The sequence below is a fragment of the Furipterus horrens genome, unplaced genomic scaffold, assembly GCF_987537825.1.
Source record: "Furipterus horrens unplaced genomic scaffold, mFurHor1.1.pri manual_scaffold_2, whole genome shotgun sequence".
Lineage (NCBI taxonomy): Eukaryota > Metazoa > Chordata > Mammalia > Chiroptera > Furipteridae > Furipterus > Furipterus horrens.
Genome location: NW_028327172.1, coordinates 128,974,065 through 128,998,095, shown reverse-complemented (window position 1 = coordinate 128,998,095; position 24,031 = coordinate 128,974,065). Strand labels below are relative to the sequence as shown.

General features: G+C 44.0%; 1 protein-coding gene across 1 annotated transcript in view; it reads left to right on the top strand.

Annotated features, from left to right (window-relative positions):
- Positions 1–24,031, top strand: part of ADARB2 (adenosine deaminase RNA specific B2 (inactive)) — a 470,823-nt gene that overhangs the window by 428,733 nt on the left and 18,059 nt on the right. The window contains exons 7-8 of the mRNA XM_090267996.1: positions 344–512; positions 18,897–19,078. Coding sequence (XP_090124122.1) covers positions 344–512; positions 18,897–19,078 — 351 coding nt within the window. The remainder of the gene's footprint in view (positions 1–343; positions 513–18,896; positions 19,079–24,031) is intronic.

The following is a 24,031-nucleotide window of genomic DNA, read 5'->3' as shown; positions in this document are numbered from 1 at the left end:
TGGCTATGCTACTCTGTGCTTTGGGGCAGAGCTGAGTGGCTATGACCAAATGGCTGCAGAACCTCAGACACTTGCTGTCAGGCTCTTTACTAGGAAGCAACCACGCTGGTCTAGAAGTGGTGCTCTGGAGCCCAGCTCTTCACCATGTCACTGTTGGAAAGAAGAAATTACTCCCTACCCTGGCTCTGACTTGTGCTTCCCTGTCCTAATCCATTGCCTGTGGCACTGGGGTCCCTTGAGGTGTTTCTGGGTACACTCCTCTATGTCCCCTTCCAAGCCGGGAGCCTATCTGTCTCTGGGGAAAGAGTTCCAGCCACCTCTCACACCACCTCTTATCTCCTAGTGACCAGCAGCAAACACATCGTCAGGAAGTTCCGTGGGCACCTGCGCACGAAGATTGAGTCTGGGGAGGGTACTGTGCCCATCCGGGGCCCCAGCTCAGTGCAGACCTGGGACGGCATCCTGCTGGGTGAGCAGCTCATCACCATGTCCTGCACGGACAAGATCGCCAGGTAACAACTCCTCTGGTAGCCTGAGTGACAGCAGCCACAGGGAGTGCCCCAGGTGAGGGCCTGTCCCTCCCTCACAGACCACACTCTGAGTTTCATGTGTTCATAGAGAGGGTACCCTGAGCTGAAACATGCCTGGCAAGTCCAAGCTGCCACTACAAACATACACAAGCCTACACAGTGCTGGTGTAGGGCCCTGTCTGCCAGACTGGGCACCACCAGGTGCAGGGGATGATAAGGAGGCAGGTCAGGCCTTCCACTCAGCCCACCTGTGCTCAGCACCCCCTGGGGCTACCTGCCCCCCAGGCACCCAGTCACATCTTGCCTCATACACATAGCCCTCCCAGAACACCCAGTACCCCACAGTGTGGAGAATGCCCTCTTGGGTTTGGAACTTCCCTGAATCCTGACAAACATTGAAGAAAACATGTACACCTGTACTGTCAGCTGGGGAGACCCACACACGCACCACGAGATGATCTCCCTTTAGAAGGTGTCCTCAAAAGGCCCCACCTGGAGATTCTATGGGAAGTCTCAGCCCAGCCAGCAGGGGGAGAGGGACTTGCAGAGAGGGCGTCAGGTGACACTGAAAGGCACCTTGTCCTCAGGAGCCCCTCCTCGATCATGATGGATAGACACTTCCAGGAGTGGAGCCACTCCCCACCCACCCATTCCAAGCTCCCACATAGGCCATCCCCACCAGCATCCCTTCTGTGACTTCGTGTGGAAAACAGGCCCCAGCACTCTAGGAGGAGGGAAGGGTCAGGGAGAGTCACACACCCTTAACAGAGTTGCCCCCAGTGGGGATAACAGTGAAATGATTGTGAAAAACTTGTGTTAATGATGAATCAGAACTTCTTTTATAAACTTGGATAGATTCGCTTTTCTATAATCTATCAACCAAGTAAAAACTGTGTATTCTAATCCAGCCATGTTGCTCCTGAGATGCTCCACATGGAAAGTTCTGATGTCAAAGCTCTCAGCAGATGAAAAAGCTGGTCTTGCATGAAGGGAGAGGGAGGTTAAGGGAGGACTACAAGGGCAGCATCTCAAACCTCCCACCCATGGCAGAACTGGGGGTAGGACTGAGTGTGGCAGGGTGCCCACAGCACCCAGGCCAATGGCACTGTCCCAAGTGTGGTCCCAGCATGTGGACACCTGTGAGGTGGGATTGTCTATTCTGTTGACACTCAAACAGCCCCTTGTGCAGGTCCGACACCTCTCACTGCTCCACAAACATATGTTGAAGGGTTGATTGACTGTTTTACATGTATAACTCAAAGTATTCATCCACTGGCTGCCTTTCTCCTGGAAGGCAGAGAACAGAGCAGTCAGAGTTGGCAGGCAAGGGCAAAGAGTCCCTCCATGGACTCAGGAGGCCAGGGCAACCCAGAGCCCCCAGGTGGCCTCACGGGTTCCAGAGGGAGGGCAAGAGCCACGGGTGCTGCCAACCCTGCAGGAAGTCCCACCTTCTCAGGACCTCCCTTCCCTGCTTTCAGCTCTACAGGGCAGATAAAAGCTCAGCGCCTGACAATGGGAGCATCCAGATTCTTGGGGGAATTAACAAATGGCTGCAGGAGAAATAGGGCCATTTGCCTCCCAGGTTGATAGCACCTGGCCCAGCAAAGGCAAGAGGAAGACCTAATGGTAATAAATCAAAGCACTGATTCAGCATCAGAGGGAACAGCCACTGTCATCAACCAGCTTGTGTTTCAGAAAAAGATGTATTGCTACTTTGTGATATTTTCACCTGTTCATGAAGCAGGGGAAAGAAGCAGTTTTCACCTTAACCAAAATTCTCTTAGTGCCCTTAGACCACATCGGGTTCTAAATTAGCTCTCTGGCTCCCTGGAAGAATGAAATGAATTAATGCTGCAAAACTGAAATTTCATTGTCTCTGGGATCTTAACCGTCAATAGACAGCAAATTAAACACGGCTACAAAACCCACGTTATGTTTGCTGTTGACCAGTCTGCCAACAGCGATGTAGCTCCTCACAGTCAGGTTCTGCTCTTTCTGATAAAATCTATTGGAAAGAGAAAGTCCACCCTGCATCTCCTCCAGTTTTCAAACAGTGTCTTGGATGGAGAAAGACTCTAGAATGTTTTTGAGAAGCAGTACACATGTGGGGACATTGGGACCTCCTGGCTCTAGGCCGGCTGTGGGAACAGCCCTCCCTGAAAGGATCCAGGAATTCATCCACAAATGTCAGGCGGATTCGAGCTCAGTGGGGAGTCTCTCGCCCACCTAGTTCTGGACCAAAAATCTGGTGGTGACACCCCCTAGGGACACCGTGAGGGGGGAGGAGCCCTGGAGGAGGTGCGGGCACCATGTTCCCTCTCACCCCTCACTCAGGCCCTTAGAACCCACCCCCTTCCTACTGCTCTCTTTTCTTTGTTTTCTCCATCACCTTTTTTCTTTCCTCTTTCTCTGTCATTCCTTCTATCTATGTTTGTCTCTGCCTGTCTCTCTCCCTCTCTGTCTCCCTCTGTCTCTGTCTGTTTCTCTCTGACTCTGTATCTACCTCTCTGTCAGTCTGTCCCTGTCCCTCTCTCTCTGTCTCCATCTGTCTCTCTCTGTGTCTGTTGCTTTATTCTATCTCTGTCTCTCTATATATCTCTGTATCTCTGTGTCTCTGTCCCTCTATCTCTGTCTTTGTTAATCTCTCTGTCTCTCTGTCTCTGTCTCTCTGTCTCTGTCTGTCTGTCTGTCTCTCTCCCACCCCATCTCTTCCCTGGACATACCACCACCTCTGCCTCCTTTTGCACTTCACCCCCACGCTGATGGCCTCCCACCACCCCACACCACCCAGGACCTTTCCCTGAGCAGGTTCCATCCCCACCTGCTGACCCTACAGGAACTCTTTGTACTCAACACTGTTTGCTCCTGTGTCTGAGGGGACTGTCTGTGTCACAGCGAGGTACAGCTGTGGCTCCTCAATAACACTTATTGGTGATGAGGAGGGACAATGATGAGAAGGATGAAGAAGAAAAATGCTACCAGCAGCAAAGCAGTCCTGCCTGCGCCCAGCCAGGCCAGCTGGCAGCCTTCTCACCTTTGGCGTCACAGTATCTGTGCATCCACCAGAATCATACCCGACACAAGGTGAGGACATTAGCGCTGAAGCACCAGCTAGTTTAGACCAGGCCACCATTGCCACTTTTGAGTGGGAGCATATGTTATGCTAATAATTCAGACCATAAGCAGCTGTGATGTGCATTTTTTGTGCACAAGCTTCACAAAGAGGCCATCTGATACTGTGTCTTCATCTGTTCTCTGTCCTGTGCAGAAGCAAAAATTAAACCTAGGGTTTAGGTAATGTTCCAAATAAAAGACCCTCTGTACACAAATGCAAATGAAATGAAATATTCCAACTCAACAGGCAGAGGCCAAAGGACACAAAGATGTGGAAGTCACCTTTCCTCCTTCCAGACTTTATAAAATGGTGGCAAGACACACACCTGACTATAAAACCTATAACCAGGATGCATGCTGGAGTCAACTTGACTCACCAGAGCTGGTTATTTTAAGGTAATTCTGAAAAGGAATTGTTAAACACAGCCATTATTAAAAATTAAACTATTAAACTTACTACTAAATGTGTTATATTAAAACAAAGGCTATAAATACTTAAAATGCATCATTTTCCTGTTTATCTTACTACATTTTACTATTATTTTTGCTCTTGGAGTTATTAACACCCACTGTATCTGCAAGGTGAGATGTGTGCTACTACTTCTCTTGACCCAAGTCTGTACTCATGACATCATTCTGGTCACTTGAAATCGACCACAGGGATAGTGTTTACACCATGGAAATGGGCAAAACTGCAAATCAGTGCCTTTCTTTTCTTTCTTTCTTCCTTTCTTTCTTTCTTTCTTTCTTTCTTTCTTTCTTTCTTTCTTTTTTCTTTCTTTTTTTTTTAAGAGCCAACTGTGACATCAGTGTCATGAGCGGCCTTAAACTTGTGTACACAGTGTCTGAAAATAATGTGCTTGACACTGGCTCTGCCATCTCTCCTCTCTGGGGAGGCAGTGAATTCATAGTTCAGAAGCCCAGAATGTGGTGTGTGTGAGGGCAGGAGACAGGAGGACAGTGGATCTAGATTAGACGAAACCCCTTTAACTCACACACTTGTGAGAAAAGAGCCATGACCTCTCAGGAATGGCATCCAGAGAAGTAAATGGCCCATGTCTTTCCTTTGTGTGGAAACAGAAGCCACAAGTGAACACCTGCCTCCAGCTCTCCCTCACCAGATGGACAGACATCCATCTGTCATCCCACTCCTTGTCCTCTGGCTCCATCCATGCCTCTCGCTTCTCTGGGGCCTCCTCCACCATGTGCCTCCTTATCATTCCTGCATCCTCTACCTGAAACTGCCCATGTTGTCATCACATTGGCTCATCTCTCTCAACTTAAGAAGTAAATCCTGAAGCCCAACATGCTCCAAGAACTGTAGCAGGGGACTTCCTTTCTAACCCAGATCTGAGAGGACTGCCATGCTCTCCCGGCCTCTCCATACGCTTCTGGCCTCAGTCTGCACCACTGGGCAAAGCCATGCTCACTGAGATCAATAAGGGCATCACCGTCTTCCTCCCAGTCCCCTAGGACATGTTACTCCTTCAAAACCCTGCCCCAGATGAGCCCCAGTACCTGGTCACCAAGAGGAGAAGCTCGACATTGGGTAGTTTACCCTCCCACCTGAGTCCGGCCTCCTTCCTCCTGAGAATGCCTCCCTCCCCCTGGGCTCCATGTCCCAACAGCACTTTGCAAACACAGGCACAGTGAGTGCTAAGCGAGAACAAAGGCACAGTGGGCAGTGGACACAGGAACGAGTGGATGAAAAGCTGGCATGTGGCCATGATGGCATATAACCCCCCACAGCTGTGCCAGTGACACTCTGTCAAGTGGTGGAGACAGAGCCCAGCACTGGCAGGGGCTGACTATTCACGGCTCTGCTTGTTGCTGACATGGCACTAGCTGTCAAGAACAGAGCTTGACTATTAGTGAGTATGTGGAATCGACGCTTGTACTGATCACTGAAGGTGAATACTGGAGAAGACAGAGGCTGTTTCTGACTTTCAATCATGCCATCTGATTGAGCCATTGAACACTGTACTTCTCTGCACCCCTCACATGATACAAACCCAGCATGCATGGTTGGCACTCAGGACATACTCCATGCATGAAACCTCCTCTTGTCAGAATGGCTACAATGTGAAATGTGAATAAGGTAGCAGGACAGAGCCTCACCTGGAAACTCAAACTGTGGCTTCCCAGTGCCCCATACAGATGGCTTTCGAAAGGTGAAAACAATGTCTTCTGCTAACACCTTAATGTCTTCCCTTCTCAGTTGCTAAAGCTAAGAAATTATGTGTGCTGCCCATAAATATTAGCAGTGTGTCTATAACCAACTAAAACTACCAATTTTCTTTCCCTGGAAACATCCAGAGATCTTACCACACTGTTGCCTGGAACCCACAGTCATATATATTTAGTGATGTAAAATCTTCTCCCTTAACATGTGCAGTTTTATTTCGGCAGCCAGGAAAAGAAATGTTAGGCTGATTGCCTCCATCACTTATCTCATGTGACATTGACAGATTAAAATGAAGTAAATGAATAAAACCGTATCTTTAATTAAGGTAAAGAAGGTGCACACACTATGCAGATTTGTAATTCTCTTTGCAAACCCACTTTGATGTCAGTGAAAAATTAACTGGAGCTGGTTGTATCAAAAGATCTAACAGCCAACACAGCTCTGTTATTTCCCACCTACAGATCAAAAGTAATGCACAGTTCTCACTGTTTGGATCAATAATTCCTAAGTAATAATATAAATTAGACCACAACAGGCATTCTTCTGAGTATGGAATTCCATGAATAACAATTGGTATCATTTTATAATGTCAGTAGTGAGACAGGTTTACAGTAAAACATGTTATAGAAACCCTGAAATTTTTACAGTGGTTTAAATGAGCCATAAAACATTGTGAAGAAACTTCCTAGAGTTCCATCAATAGGATAATTTTTCCCATTTCCTTATATATCATCTAATGTTTCCAATTATCCTCCCCCTCAGTCCTCCCTGCATTGACTTTCAGACTCTCTCTATACCCATGCAACAGTCATGAGTCTTGGGCAAAGTGGGCGTGACAGAAGAGGGTGACAGGCTTAACTGATGGGCTCATCTCTGTCCTATTCTTTGTCAAAGCTAGAACCCAATTGAAAACCAGGGCAATCCCTGAGCATTGGTTCATGGCACTTTTCACAAGACCTTTATTTATGTTTCTCTGGAAATCATTTAATGAACTAATTTCTCTCCATCATATATGAGGGTCAGCCCACATGAGCAAATGGGAGATTCTTGCACACCCACTCTGTCTAGAGCCAACTTTCCTCTCCATTCAGGAAAATCCTGAGCTGTTATTAGATCTGTTTCCCGTGATCCACTTGAAATGTCTTCTTGGCCTCCACCCCTCTCAGGGATCAAGATTCAGTGACACATGGAGGCACTCCCCTCAAAAGGGCAGGACCCCATCCTGTGCAGCCTCTTGAGGTCCCACCTGCCTCTGTACCAAGCACATTACTGATTAGTCATTGTTGACCTCAAAGGACTATTTTAGCCTGATAAGAATCTCATCTTCTGTAGCTGTTTGCCTGGTTTACAACTCACCCCCCTAATAGATGACACTCCAAGAGAGACAGCCCAACTCCTGTGCACCTCTGTGCCCTCCCCAAGTTTCTAAAATACACTGCAGTGTCTAGGAAGATGCCCACAGATATGACACTCATGTAACCACCCTGAGACATAAGGAACATTTCAGGGACGGTTGGCACAGTTTATAGAGACCAGCTTGGAAGCAATGAAAGAAGTCCAAACCAGTAACCTGACAAGTGTCTTGCAAAAATAAGAGGCTTCTCACACTGAATGTTCAGGTCAGAGCACCTTCTTTGGAAGGTGGGATTTTACCTGTCTATTGCCTCCACCAATCGAAACAGGCTGATGGAAGACAGGGATGAAATGTCCTGCTCTGCAGAGGAGAAAACAAACATGAAAGGCTGGCCCGGCACCCCAGTTGGGAGACAGATGACCTGTACCTGGTAGAAGGACTTGAGACTCCTTTTTGTGGAGATACCTGTATCTCCAGGGCTATAAGTGCTCAGAGAATGGGAGCGTAGAGCTTTTGTGGTTCAAGATTATAGAGGGGTGACACCTGGCCATATCAGCAAGTGAGAAGAAATCACACAGGCTGAGCACTCACTATGTGCCTGACCCAAGACACCCTTTGCGTGGGCAGAGGCTGCACTTACAGACTCAAATTTTCACAATGTTTTCAGCTTCTCTAAGTCCAGTACTCAAGGTGACTTTCCAAGGTAGAGAGGGCCACTTTCCACTGCTGTTACAATAATGTCATTGCTGCTCAGCTCATTTCAAAGACATGGGACCTGAGGTTCAGGAGAATGTGTGATGTGCCAGGTGTGTCCACTAGTTGGCACAGCTAATGACATCTGCTTTCTTGAAGGCTTTGGTCAGAAAGTAGGCAGGATCCCAGGCTACCCAGGTGATGTCCCACTCAGTGCCTTTGGAAGCAATGCCTGGGACATCACTATGCAGTGGGAGGTTGGCAGTGCCACTCAGAGCTCAAGCGCCCAACACTGAAAATCAGACACAAACATAACATCCTGAATCACAGTCAGAGCTCTTTCTCCCCCTTGATGGGAAAAGCACCCCAGAATCTTTAAGTTGGATGCAAAAGCTAAGTTTTTCTTCCTTTAAAAATAATTTTTATATTGAACATAGCAGAAAACAAAATCTAATTTCTTTTTTTTTTTTTTTTGAACAGAGTCATTGGAATTACCAGGAAAATCCTTAGCCCGTGAAAGTCTTTTTTAAAAAGATTTTATTTATTTACTTTTAGAGAGAAGGGAAGGGAGGGAGAAAGAGAGGAAGAGAAACATCAATGTGTGAGAGATACATTGACTGGTTGCCTCTTGCACACCCCCAACTGGGGACCTGGCCCGCAACCCAGGCATGTACCCTGACTGGGAACCAAACTAGCAACCCTTTGGTTCACAAACCTGCACTCAGTCCACTAAGCCACACCAGCCAGGGCTCATGAAAGTCTTTTGATAATGAAATAACTTCTCCTTTTTAGATTTTTGGTCCAAAAGAAATTTTAGTTAAAACTCTGGAGCAAAATAACACTTTGGAAAAAAAAAAACACCACTTTGACAACAAAAGCCAGTTCAAATGACCATTATGGATGAACTAGCTTTGCATCAACAACAAAACAAGACCACAAAGTTCCCATGACCACAGACAACCCTACAAGCCCCTGAAGCTGATCCAAATGAAAGGGGAACAATGGAGACAGTATTAGGAAATCAACTCATCACTGCTGGAAAACCAGCTCTAAGTGGATGGCATCGTGGATGTGAAGGTTCTCCCATTAAAAAGTAAAACACAATAAAGGAAAAGTAGAAAAAGCTGAAAAGTGTAGTTACCTACATCAGCCAATATCCCAATAGTCACAGAAAACAGCACTCAACCTTTGCAATATTTGCATTGACCTTTTTTCCTAAATGCACACTTTTCCTGTTGTCGGGATTTTGCTGCTTATAGCAGTTTGTCCACAAGCCATTATTTTATGCTACAATCATGGCTTCTTTTAAAATAATGAGCGACTTAATGCATGTAACATTGTGTCTCATGTTGTGTCTATAACATTGTGTATAACATTGCCCATATTGTGTCTATATCTTGTGTGTAACATTGTGTCTTATACTGTGTCTATACTATGTATAGCGTTGTATCTAATGTGTCTATAACACTGTGTAATACATTGTGTCTCATATTGTGTTCATAACATTGTATATAACATTGTTTCATGTTCTATCTATAACATTGTGTATTACATTGTATTCATATGCCCTCAGTATAATTGCCTGTGGCTGGATATCTGGGATGTTCCCAAGTGATTGCTCCTATAAGTAACATTTCTGTATCTTTGTACAAAAGCTTTTCCCCAAATCTCCACATACATGCTTGGGACATACTCCCCACAGTGGAGAATAGAGCCCATGGTGGAGGTAAACAGTAGGTTCTCATAAACAGGAGATGGGGAAGATCACCTGATGGACCACAGTGAGTGTGCTGGGCTGAATGGTGGCCCCCAAAAGATATATCTATGTCCTCAGGCTCAGAACCTGTGACGATGGCCTTATATACAGGGTGGTACTCAGAATGGTGAGAAGAGGTGCTTATGCTAGGTTATTCAGGTGGCTTTCAACACAACTAAATGTAGCTTGTAAGAGAGGCAGAGGGTCATGTGGAGATGAGGGCAGAGAGTAGAGACACATGTCTACAAGCTGAGGAGCACGACAGACAGTCGCCACCACTAGAAGATTAGCAAAAGCCTGCGCTACTTGTCCCCGGAGCCTCCAGAGGAAGCACAGCCCTGCTGACACCTTGACTTCAGACCTGTGACCTCCAGAACTGTGAGAAAATCACTGTCTGTTGTTTTAGGTCACCCTGTGTGTAGTGGTTTGCTATGGTAGCCCCAGGTGAGAGATATTACCCATTTAGCCCAAGTCACTCAATCTTTGGAAAATCATAGAACAAGAAAAAGTCACAGTAAAATCTACTCCTAAAATGCTACCATTACCATCACATAGTGAAAGTGAAACAAAACTGCAGAAAATGGATTGGGTCACCACATCAATAACAATTAACCTTCAAAACTATGAACTTCATTGGGTGGAACACCAAAGTGACAGTGGTCCTGCTGTCCTTCACAAAGGTATACAACCGACCAAGTTCTGAGCCTCCATGAGACAAGAACACAGGCAACACTAAACATCACTGTCCTGCCACATCCCACAAATGCCATTTTTCAGGCTGCAAGAGGCCGACCTACACCTCACTCACAGGCAAACACAGTCTCCCAAAGAATGGGGAGGTGCTTCTGCCTTTTGTCTCTAGAAATCAAAAGTTGAGTGTCATATAAAAATCTAAACCTTCTGGAACTAATGGTCCTTTAGACATGGTTTCTAATTTTATGTACCTGAGCATTTATTGATTGCAATGGGTCTTTAAATGAGCAGATTAAAACTTTCTCCATAATAACGAACTGTAAAAATTACAGCTGCTCTCTAAGGACTGCAGTGCTGTCTGGCTTCTGAACTTAGATTTCAGGCTGTGAAGAGTGAGTTTGTCCCGATGGCACTGACAACTACTCAGCATCCTCTCAAGGTGAGTCTCTCCTCCTCCTGCCACCAGCCTACCCGGAAGAGCCTGACACTTGATTTACTGGCAGTCATCTTCTCTTTAAAATGGTACCAGTTCTCCTGAAATCAGATGAGTGTTGCTCATTTTTCCAATCTCAAAATGCAGGTCCTTAAAAAACAGCTGTTGTTCCCAAACACAATCCAAAATTTTCACAGTTTGTTTAATCAGCCTTTAACTTTTTTTTTTTAACCAAAGAATTTATGGTAATACTACAGCTTCTAAGTTAAATCATATACTATCTCTAGTGATGAAAGCCATGAATGATAAGTTCAATAATATTGACCCAATATAAAAGTAGTGGCAACAATTAATAATGCTCTGTGTCTACTACCTATTACCCTGTCACACCACCATGAAGCAGACCCTGGTCTGAGGCAACAGCCCACTGCCTACCACCCACCACCCACCACCCACCAGGACCTGGAAAAGGCTTCATTTCTGCAAAATGGAAGCTAGAGATCTATTTAGTCAAGTGAGAGACAACAGAACATTAATAGGAAACAAGAGTGGCCTAAATGACGATGTAAGAGAACACATGGTTCACAAATGCCATGATATCAGCAGGACATGGTGCGGACCACAATGCTGAGGTCACAAGGAAGAAGAAGAAATAGCCATGAATGTGAGCCTATGTGGCTTCCTTTCATGGCTTATATCTTCACAAAAGAAATAAAAAGGCATCCTTTAAGGTAAGTACAGTTTGTCCCCCAGGAATCAAGAGGCCAACAAAGCACCTCTGAGGGGAGGTGGGTGGGGCAAGTGCCCAGGGCTCTGAAGCAGCCAGAGTAGGTAGTGTAGGTCCTCAGGAGCCCTTCCCCAGGCTACACACTCAGCAACAAGCAAGGCTTTCTATACCTTGCACGGTCCCCACCATCGCCACCCCCAGAGGGCTTCACCCCATGTGGAAGGCTGGGAGAGGTGAAACTCACAGGACCTGGGAACAAGAAACACGACCAAGAACAATCGAGACACAAGCTGTGCTATTGGTCCTTCAAGAATATTTACATTTTACCAATGTAAGGGGTGTAGACTTGGCCAGAGAGGTCATGTCAAGAGAGGGGACATTTTTCAGGTAGGATTTAGAGAACAGAAATGAGACAGTGTGTGAAATAGATATAATTTTTCAGCCAAAAATAACCTAAAGTGGTACAACATCACACTGTTCCCAACCAATCACTTGCAGAATAACCATGTTTCCTAGGTACTCACCCACCCCCACTTCCGCTGACAATACAAACATCCACCCAGAGACTGTATTATTCAGGCAGTTTTTGTTGCCATTGCATATATGAACTTCTTAAGGAGGTCCTGAGAGCCAAAGATCAGCTCAGAAAATATAACAGGCTCCACACCAGCTATCTACTGTGTGTGACAAAGCTTAGCGGCCTGAAAGAGGTAATCTGTTTTGTTACAAACCTCCATGGTGTGTAGAGTATCTTAGCACCTATGTCTGCTCCCTGGGGCTGGAGGCCTCACTTTCAGGATGGTGTACTCTCACAGCCAGCATCCAGGGTTCCCTACATGGGCTACTGGGGATCCTGCACAGCACAGTGGCTAGGATCCAAGAGGAGATGGTAGTGAGGTGACAGCGTGAGTGAGGGCTGGCTGATACACACATGGTTTTTGTGGTGATAACAGTACCCTAAGTTAGCTGGCTCATAGCCTATGAAGGGGTAAGGAGAGAGACAGCAGTAGGATGACAGGACAGAAGAGAAGGCACAGCTAGGAGGTCAGGTGGGAGGAGCAGGGGCACCTGGGAACACAGTGACTCATGCCTGCAGTGGCAGGCAACCTGTGTGTACTCTATCTGTATTCTTTCTGTGAATGTACCATAATTTATATAACCATTCCCTATTAAGAGGCAGTTTGATCATTTCCACTTTTTTGTTTTGTTTAGTTTGCTTTGCAATTGCAAGCAATCCTCTTGTAACTCCACTTGTGTGTATATGTGTACCCTTGCCTTTTATTGAGAGTATGCATGGGATTTGTTCCTAGCAGTGATATTATAGAGTCAAAGGGTTGCTGGTTTTCTCTTTTACTTAGGCACAAGGGAAGATATCAAGAGAGTGGGAACAGGATGGGTCACTTGTACAGAAATGCCTCTGGCTTGGCATTATAACCTGTTGATCAAAGAAGTGAGGGGTGAAATTATGAGAATGGAGGTAGAAGAGGATATGAGGGGGATACTGAATTCTTATACCACAGTTTTCTCAATGAGAGATGTCATTTGATAAAGACTCTTGATTAATGGAGAAGTTATATTACTCTTATGACCATGTGACCAATGTGGAGACCATCAAAATCATCTTCTAGCCCCACCTCAGAGTCAGAAGACCTGCAGTAGATTAGAGGAGCAGGAAGTGGTCAAGGATTTTTGTCAGTGTTCTAACTAATATTTTTACTCTGAAATATGTGCTGGGTGCTTTGCTACATATCTCATCCCTGGCTCCCATTAGAATCATTTGGGACACTGAAAACACTGGCCAATGCTATACCCCAGACCACCTCTCAACACCAGGAGATTCCCAAAGGTCCTCAGATGAGCCCAGTGTGCACCAAAGTTGGAAACCACTGCTGTGGTCAATGCCTGAGTCCTTGTTGGACATGGGATCCTTATCATGTCTATTAGTTTATTTTTGAGGTTTCCATTCTGTTCAGTTGATCTGTGTGTCTGTTCTTATGCCAGATTAGGTAAATATTTTTTATGGTACTTGAACAATGCACCACAGACTTCATTGTAACTTTGGAGAGTTATGTCTCCTTTCTGTGCCATGTCAAGTGGCAAAAACAATAGGCAGGAACAGCAACCACTCAAAACATGCACCAGTAACCACTACTCTCTGTCTATATCCCAGGCACAAATAGGTAGTGACCATCTGAAGCAGGACCCCTTCCTGAGATTATTTCCACTGACTCTTGGAGCCAAGGTTTGAACTGAGAAAAGAGATTGTTTCTTTCAGTTAAATAAAGGCACCCTTGCCCTGGCTGTGTGGCTCAGTTGGTTGGAGTGTCATCCTGTGCACCAAAGGGTTTCAGATTTGATCCCTAGTCAGGGTGCGTGCAGGGGCAACCGACTGATGTTTCTCTCTTGCATCAATGTCTCTCTCTCTTTCTCTCTCTCTCTCTCTCTCTCTCTCTCTCTCTCTCTCTCTCTCTCTTCCTTCCTCTCTTTCTAGGGTCAATGAACGTGGCCTCAAATGAAGATATTTTTAAAAGAAAAAAGAAAGGCAGCCTTTTCCCAAGATCTTCCCCACTTCTCTTTGGTATTTCAGTTATTGACAAACAGACAAAAATATATTTATATAGGGATTATCTATATTGAAAACTAGACATGGTATTATTTTTCTGTCAACATTACAGTAATGTCATCTGTTTGAACAAAAGGAGAGGTATTTTTCCATTCAATCCTGAATGTTGAAAATTCTCCAGTTGATATTCAGAAAGATGTTTGATTTTATTGATTGTGTTAGCTGAATAACTTTAAACTTCTATAGCCAGGCAAGGAAAACGTTGATTTTCTCTTTATTGTAAAGGTTATTAGCAGGAAGCAAGATATAGAAGTTATTTGTCTTTAGACAATCCCATAGAATCAGAACCACTCAAATATGTTCCAGAAGTTTTGTTCAAAGCCAATACATGAGTGGCCTAAAGCACAGTGATATCTCTTCTAGGAATACTAATTTTATTGTTCAAGATGTAGCTTATTTCAAGAAAGTGCTTTCTCACCAATTGGGGAAATATCCACTTCCCTGCTTTTAACTGATAAGAAGTGTTAAAACTTCACTATCTGCATTAAATTAAGATCCCCACCCCAGAATCCTTCGCCATGAATGGTAACTTAGCATCATAACTGCAAATCTACCCATCTAGGCCCTTCACTGCAAGAAAATATGCTCCATCAATACATACAAATACAAGAAAGCCAGACTTCCATCCAAGATGGAGGCACAGGTAGACATGCTTCGCATCCTCACACAACCATAAAAAGAATCACAATCAACCTCAAAACAAAAAACCACCGGAACTGCCAGAAAATCAAACTGTATGAAAGTCCAGCAACCAAGGGTTTAAAGAAGAAATATTCATCCCGTTGGGTAGGAGGGGCAGAGACTGGGAGCAAGGGTAGAGAGGATGCTGTGTGGTGGTGGCAAGGTGGTGGCAAGGCGGTGGCAAGGATGCGGCAAGGCAGCAGTGGCAGCTGGTAGGATGGGTGATCCCACATTCACATGTAGTGGATAAAAGCCAGGAGAGACACCTGGGGAGGGATCCCAGCCCCAGGCCAGACCACACAGCCCAGGGTTCCAATCCCAGGAAAATAAAGCCTCACAGCTTCTGACTGCAAACCAGTGGGAGTTGGAGCAGCAGAAGAAACTACTCGTCTCTCAGAAGAGTCAGTTTAGAGGGCCCCTATGGTCCTAGAATGTACACAAACCCACCCACTCTGGGAACCACCACCAGGACAACAGTCAGAGGAGCACCAGTCACATATGGGAAGTGGGTGAAGTGACTGGATAAGGGATGAGTTCCCTCTCTGGCCCTTCCCCTGCATACAGCACCACAAAATGGTGAAACAGGTGACCTCAAACTAATGAATACTTAAGGCTCTGCCCCTTACAACATAACAGGTGCACCAAGACAGGGAGTCAAAGCAGCTCTACCTAATACACAGAAACAAACACAGTGAGGCCGCCAAATTGAGGAGACAAAGAAATGTGGCCCAAATTAAAGAACAGATCAAAACTCTAGAAAAAGAACTAAGCAAAACAGAGATAACCAACCTATCAGATGCAGAATTCAAAACACTGGTGATCAGGATTTTCAGAGAACTCATTGAGTACTCCTAATGCATAATGGAAGAAATGAAGGCTAAGTGAAATAAAGAAAAATCCACAGGGAACCAATAGTGAAGGGAAGGAAGCCCTTCACTATGAATTAGATCATAAGGAAGAAATAAGCAGTCAACCAGAAAAAAGTGAAGAAACAAGAATTCAAAAAAAAAAGAGAGAGAGAGAGAATAAGAAGACTCTGGGATGTCTCCAAAAGTGCCAATATCTGAATCACAGGGATTCCAGAAGGAGTAGAAGAAGGGCAAGAAATTGAAAACATTTGAAAAATAATTAAAGAAAACTTCCCTAATTTGGTAAAGGAAATAGACATACAATTCCAGGAAGCACAGAGTCCCAAACAAGCTAGACCCAAAGAGGACCACACCAAGACACATCATACTTAAAATGCCAAAGGTTAAAGATGAAGAGAGAATCTTAAAAGAAGAGAAAAGTTACCTACAAAGGAGTTCCCATAAGACTATCAGCTGATTTCTCAAAAGAAACTTGGCAGTCAAGAAAGAAAAATACCATATGATATCACCTAATACAGGAATCTAAAGAACAACACAAACAAACGAACTAAATAGGACCAAGAGTAGAATAGTAGTCAATGGGAGGAGGGGGGAGGGAGAGAAGGGGGATAAGTAAGGGAAGGGTCTAGTCAAGGAACGTGTATAAATGACTCATGGACATGGACAACGGGGAGGGATATGACTGGGGGAGAAGGGGTGAGCTAGGGGGAAGCAATGGGGGAAACATGGGACAACTGTAATTGAAAAAACAAAAAAGAAAAGAAAAAAGAAGTATTCAATGTGATGAAAAGCAAGGACCTACAGTCTAGATTACTTTAGGCAGCAAAGCTATCATTTAGAATGGGAGAGCAGATAAAGTGCTTCCCAGACAACATAAAGCTAAAGGAGTTCATCATCACCAAGCCATTATTACATGAAATGTTAAAGGGGCACATTTAAGAAAAAGAAGATCAAAACTATGAACAGTAAAATGACAACAAACTCACAAGTATTAACAACTGAATTTAAGAAACAAAACAAAAACAAACTAAGCAAACAAGTAGAACAGGAACAGAATCAGAGATATGGAGATCATTTGGAGAGGTATCAGCAGGGAGGTGGAAGGGGAAAAATGGGGGAAAAGGTGCAGGGATCAAGAAGCATGACTTGTAGGTACAAAATAGACAGGGAGATGTTAAGAATAGTAAAGGAAATGGAGAAGCCAAAGAACTTAATATGCATGACCCATGGACATGAACTAAGGGGGCATTGCTGGAGAGAAGTAGGGTACTGGGTGGAGGACAAAAAGGGAAAAAAATTGGGACAACTGTAATAGCATAATCAATAAAATATACTTTTAAAAATACAAGAAAGCCTATACTGGGATCAAAAATAACATGTACACTTAAAAAATGAATACCAAGAGCTTTCATGGTGAACCAGTCTTACTGTCAAATGTTCTTTTGTTGTTGTTGGCATACATTTCCAGCCTCGTCAAATCTAAAAGAAAAGTAAGCAAAATACCAAAATGGTGACTTTGTTGAATTTTTCCTCACTTTTTGGTGTGTTCTTAGTACTTCCCAGAGATTCTGCTTTCCAATTTAAGAAAAAGAGACAAATCCCATAATCACCATGCAGACACATGAGTGTCATTCTTTCCAAAACAGCATGGACACCAAGAACTTCTTGTGGGAATTTTCATTGAATTCGTGTCCCAGAGGCCAGGTTGCCACATCAGATTGTGCTGTGCTGGTGAAACTAAAAGTCCATGCAGAAACGGTATTACCAAATGACGGGGTCCCCAAAATCTGTGAAAAGTTCTTCTGTTGCTTTCAGAAATGCCTGCTCCTCTGTAACTTTCTGACATTTACTCTTTGGCAAAATTCCAACTACACAGAGGACAAGCCCTTCCGTTCCTTTCTGAGAAAAATGACAGGACTTACAGAAATGACCACCATTATTTTAAGTGAAGCTATGCAAGTCTGATAAAGTAAATGTTTCATAAAACCAATGACTGTTTAAATTGTAGGACTAAATTGTTTGTATATAAATATTACCTTTTATATTCCATTTGAGTTTTATGTAGATGAACACATTACTTTAACGACCCGCGTTTGCGCAGGGGGAATGGGAGGCATCCTCGCCGGCCAGATGGCTGCCTTTTCTTGCATGAGATTGAAAGATGCTCCTCATTCACCATGATGCTTCCGAGGCAGATTAATGTCGCTGGTTAAATTGCTAGTGTTTTGGAAATAAAATTTAAAGAGGACTTTTTAAAGCAATTGGTGTTGCAGGTTCTCGGAGCAGATTGCTCTCCAGGTAGGGCATGCTGGTTTGAACACTCAGTAATTAATGGAAAGGGTTCTGTGTTAATTGACTGCTTCAGGAAAGAGAAAATGTAATGACTCTGTATCAATCATGAAAAGAAACGTGCAGCATGGAGGCACCACAATAACTGCTCTAATGTGGAGAAATGTTAATTAATGAAAAGAACAATGATGTAAGAAATTAGCTGCATAATGCTCATGCTGAAGGCAGTTGGGTTTTAAACACATTATTTAGAGTAGAAATCACAGAATGGTGACTTAAGTATCAGATATTTGTAACCGTGTACCACTGAAATTTAGGGAGAAATTTTCTTAAAATGTCCCTGTCACCTTTGCTTGAAGAAGCAAAAACACTCAGCCGGAGCTTATTTATTTCAGAGAAAATGGGCTCACCCTTCATCTCTGATCTGACATCTAAAACCACCCCAGAGTAAAACAAGGTCACATTAATGTCACTTAATTTCAACACCATAGGTCATACTGGCTGCTGAGGACACAGCAAGAGAAGAGAGCATTTTTCCTAAACTGAAGGGAAAAACTGCATTTCTGATATTTCCCAGCTAATTTAAAGAAAAATGCAGATTCATTTCAGGGACTGTGTGGCTCTAGTCTCTTTTAATCTAATTTTAAGTCCCTGAGAGAATATGTAGTTTCCAGTACATCTAACAATCCATTTCCAGAAAAGGAGCCCATGCTGATTAAAATGCAGAGCCACCGTCAGACCCTGTCCCCAGCAGTTAGGAAGCTCAGATCATTAGCAGCAAAGCTGATGACTCCTGTCAGTCTGCACAGTGGGGACAGTAACACCTCAGAGAGTGGAGGGAAGAAAGGCACAGGTACCTTGCACAACAGGCCCAGCTGGCACATGCCCAGCTGCCCCCTTCCATCCTCACCCTGGAGAGCAAATGCACTGACCTTCCCTCTCCCTCCAGGTGGAATGTGCTGGGACTGCAGGGTGCCCTTCTCTGCCACTTCATCGAGCCCGTGTACCTGCACAGCATCATTGTGGGCAGCCTGCACCACACCGGCCACCTCTGCCGGGTCATGACCCACAGGACCGAGGACATCGGCCAGCTGCCCACCTCATACCAGCACAACCGGCCCCTCCTCAGTGGTAAGAGAACTTGTCCTCAAAGACACACACCATTCCCGTCAGCTAACTGGCACAAGCAGGCCCAAAAACGGCTAAATTGGGCAGCTTTTCTCCATTTTGGCCAATGGCTATTTAAGACAAAGGGAGCAAAATTATAGCAATCCAAACTTAAAAAAAGAAGGAAGGTCAGAGTGCATTGCTGAATGTAGAAAGGGCCCCAGTTCAGAGAATGTACAATAGGAAGCATGCAGCACATCAATGCAATCTGGTATCATTCAACTGCAGTGTCCACAGTGCCCCGGGGAAATAAAAATGAATAATCGTGAATGTGTCCAGCAGGACCACAGATACCTGTCACTAGGAGCCTTCCTGATGGAGGGCCAGGCAGGTGTGAGTCTGGAGGAAGGGAGGCCGATGGTGCAGGGCCTGACTGCCCTGGAGGGGGGTAGGGGCTGCTGGACTCAGGGGCCCCTGAGTTCTCTGCACTGGCCGGTTGCTAGCATGTGCTCAGGAAGCACATTTCACGGGCAGTGGAGAAAGTCAGTGAGCTCTGGCATGGAAGCACAAGCCCCCATTCTACTCCCAGCTTCCTGCGCCACCCCAGGCCACCCAATACAGCCAGTTGTAAGGATCAGGTGTCGTGTCACATGGTCTTAGAAGTGGTCGAGTTCTACAATCACTAGAAAGGAGTGGTTTTGGAAGGTAACACCCCCACTGTGGCCACTGGCTGTCCACACTCAGGACCACTGAAGGGTCCTGGCACTGACTAGAGCATATGGAAGCTTCCTCTGTCTGGAGCCTGCAGGAAAACGCCACACCTCTGAGGCAGTTCCCTGGCTGGAGCAGGGGTGCTCTCTGAAGTGGTGGCTGATTCGCCTCTGCAAAACGAGGCAGGTGTCCAGAGGAAGCAGGGACACAACCTCTACTCCAGGCAGACAGCGGGGCTGGCAGGGCTATGCGTACTGCTGTGACTGACTGTTTTACGTCTTGGGCCAGATTATTTGAAACAGAAAATAGAAAGATAGAAGAGCTGTTTTTAGCATGTGGCTAAAGGTTGGGCCTAAAATTTATTCCCAAGATTATAAAATTGTTCTAAATTATAAAATCATGACAATAATATTGCCCCATGGGGATGGTAGTGAGAATCAAAAGAAAAAAAATCATGAAAGGCTAAGCAAGTATTCAGGAAGTGCTACCTCTCCACTCACTCTAATAATATACAAGGTGAAGCAAAAGTAAGTTTACAGTTGTTCATATGGAAAAACAATACAATAATTAATAAACAATAATACAAGAATAGACTCTGTGTTTTTCATACTCACAACTGTAAACCTACTTTTGCCCCACCCTGGACTTAAACAATTCTGCATAGACCAACCTAAACCTAAGGGCAAAACTTGAGGAACCCAAGTCTGCATCATGACTACCTCGCACCCCCAAACCCTTTAGAAAGAGGTACATGTTTGAGGAGAAGAGCCATCCTGAAGGTTCACCTTTGGTCCTTCTCAGAGTATTCAGAAAGATGGGGAAATAGGGAGAATGGTAATAAAAAAATCTGTGCTTTAAATACTCATCTTTTTAGAAAAAAGTAAGTGAAAAGGAAACTAATTTTGCATCTTGATCTACTAGGCTGAGAGTGTTATCTGCCTGAGCTTTCAACCTCAAGGCTCAGTTTTTATTTTTCTTCATCAAGAAAAAAAGAATCACAACAAAGGGGGAAATATTAATAAGACAGATAATGTCTTTGTGTTAATGATATATGATTTTAAATATTGAACATTCTTAGTCTACACTGAAGATTAAGCTTATGATTAGTTCTACAGCCCATGTCAAAGTCTTGGCAATGAAAATGAAATTGGAGAAATGGACCAGAGGCATTGAATGTTAGAGCTATGAGTTAAGACTCGTGGCTTATGTTCATGCGACAAAAATAACAAGATGGATGATAAATAGGGAAGAACCTCGGTTGTCTTTCGTCACAGCACATATTTTCCTGAAATAGTAAAAATGACTAGCCAGGGTATCAGAAGCCTTTTCAGATTTCATGTTTCATAAGAAACTAACTTTATCAGGGAGAAGTTTGATACTTATTTAAAATCTCTGACAACAGTAATGTGTAAATTCTGCTCAGTACCACCTCCCTGCTGCACTCCAGATGCCTCCCTTTAAGGAACAGCAGTGGGTGTGCTGGAGACCTGTTGCTGTTTATATCCACATTTTTGTGTGAGTTTGAATTTCCAAAATTTTGTCACACTAAGCTGTAGAATCTAATATCTCAAGCCTCTTTAATTCAGCGAAATTTCTGATATTAATGATCATTAATAGTATCTTGCAAAATTATCAGTAGGTAGAAGCAAACCTTTTGTGCCAAGAGTAATTTGCAATATTAGCATATTATGGAATAGCCTACAAAGATCTGACAGGCTCCTTTGTACTACAGTCAGTAGAGGTAAAAATTTATCATCCTGTGCCCTTGAAGGAAATTTTAGGGAAAAAAATTATTATAAATCTTGCTAGAAAAATCTAAAAAACAGTCCTAATATCTTTGCATGAAGATAAAAAAATGAGACTAGCCCTTGCTGGTGTGGCTCAGTGGATTGAGCATCAGCCTACGAACCAAAGGGTCGCCAGTTTGATTCCCAGTCAGGGCACATGCCTGGGTTGCGGGCCAGGTCCCCAGTTTGGGGCATGCAAGAGGCAGCCACACATTGATGTTTCTCTCCCTTTCTCCCTCCCTTCCTCTCTCTCTAAAAATAAATAAATAAAATCTTTTAAAAATATTAGACTCAACAGAGAACTATTTAATAAAACATTTCCTTATATAAGCACTGATCTCCCTAAACATGTCAGATAGCCCATAGCTTACAAAAAATTAAAATTATTAAAAAAAAACCTTGTTTCAGTTTTCTGGGGAGTTTTTTTTTTAATATTTGTATATTAGTTAAGTTTCATTTAATTTCTACCATTATTTCAAGGAGTTATTTCACAAAAGAACTGAACATCAAACTTAATTACAGTAGTCCCTCTCTATATCGTGGTTCACTTAACACGGCCTGTATCGCGGGATTTTTAAAAATATCATATTTAATCACTTATTGCAGATTTTTCACTATATCGTGGGATTTTTGCAGTACTGTATATGTATTTATATGTGTAGTATTTATGATTTTAATTATTTTTGCCTAAAATTTTTTAAAAATATATAAATGCATATAATAAATGATTCTAACATTAAAAGAATATTAAATCGAAATAAAATACTGCACACTGTTTACAGTATGTATTTTTTTTGTGGACGAAAACATAGATTATGCTGAAAAAGAGATGTACACTCAAGCTTGTTTGCCTACATGAGATTGTACACAGCACACGATTGGCTGATTGATGGAAGGCGACCAACCAGAGCATTGTCTTGTGTATCCTGGTTGCTGACTGGCTCAGTAACCATAGCGTCAATCTGTCTGCTATCCCGCACTGTGCGCTTATGTTCAGCATCTCACCTTGTCCACTTCACTCCTACCTCCGATCGCTGTGCATCGTTTTGCTCTGCAGTGTTGTGTTTTGTGAAATTTTTCTTAAAGACTAAATTTATTGCAAGCCCTACAATGCCACCCAAATGTTATGTATCTTCTAAGGATTCTGGCACTGAACCCAAGTGTCAGAGGAAGATGCTTACCATAAAAGAGAAGGTGGAACTTCTCGACATGTTGAAGGAAGGGAGAAGCTATGTGTCTGTTGGCCACCATTACAGAATCAACGATTCTACAGTTTGCTATATAAAGAAGGACGAGAAGAATATCAGGTCTAGGAGACTTCCGACCAAGATGGAGGCCTAGACTGACATGCTTCGTCTCCCTCCACAACTAAGAAGGAATACAACCACCACAAAACCAGAAATAACTAGAAGTTCCAGAAAATAAAGCTACATGGAAGTCCAACATATGAAATTATAAAAATCTGGTGCTTGTCTGGACGGATAGGAGAAGTGAAGCCAGGGAAAATAGGTCAAGCTGTGCTGGCAGCAGCAGCTGTGTCAAAGGCTGAGGAACCTCAGTAAGCACAGACACCCATATTTAAGGGGAAGCAAGAAGCAACTGGGGAGCACCCCTGGCTGCAGACCAAACAAGTCAGCTCGCGATTCCAATGCTGGGGAAGGCAGACCCCCATTGCCACAGACTGTGAGGGCTGGAGGGCGTGGGGATGGAAGAGGAGGCTCCCGGTCTCTCAGCGGAGAGCGAACAGCAGGAATCCACTTTGGACCCCTGCCCCAACACAAAGCACCACAGCGTGGTGAGAAGGGTCGCCCAGTAGTGACGAGTGCACAGGGCTCCACCCCCTATAGCGTAGGAGGTGTGACAGCCCAGGAAGCAAAGGTAAACACAAACTGTCAGATGGCACAGATCATGATAGAGATCCCAATCACACAGCTGAACAGACAGCAAACATATGATCTATTGGACCAGCAGATAGATAATCTTTCTGAGGCTCAGTTTACAGCTCTGGTTATAAGAAAGCTTACAGATCTAACAGCGGATCTTAAACAAGATAGGGAAGAAATGAAGGCTAGCCCTGCTGAAATGAACGAAAATACATACAAAACAAGTGGTGAGGGAAGGAAAACCAGGGATCAAATCAACAAATTGGAACATAGGGAAGGAACAGTCAACCAGTGCAGAAAGAGGAAATGAAAAGTGAGGAAAATGAGGAGAGGCTCAGAAACCTATGGGACAGCTATAAGTGGGCCAACATCCAAATCATAGGGTTGCCAGAAGGTGAAGAAGAAGATCTAGAAATTGAAAAATTATCTGAAAAAATAATGAAGCAGAACTTCCCTAACTTGGGGAAGGAAATAGACTTACAGGTACAGGAAGCACAGAGAGTTCTAAAAAAAACTGAACCCAGGGAGAACCACACCAAGACACATTATAATCAAAATGTCAAAAATTAAGGGTAAAGAGAGAATCTTAAAACCAG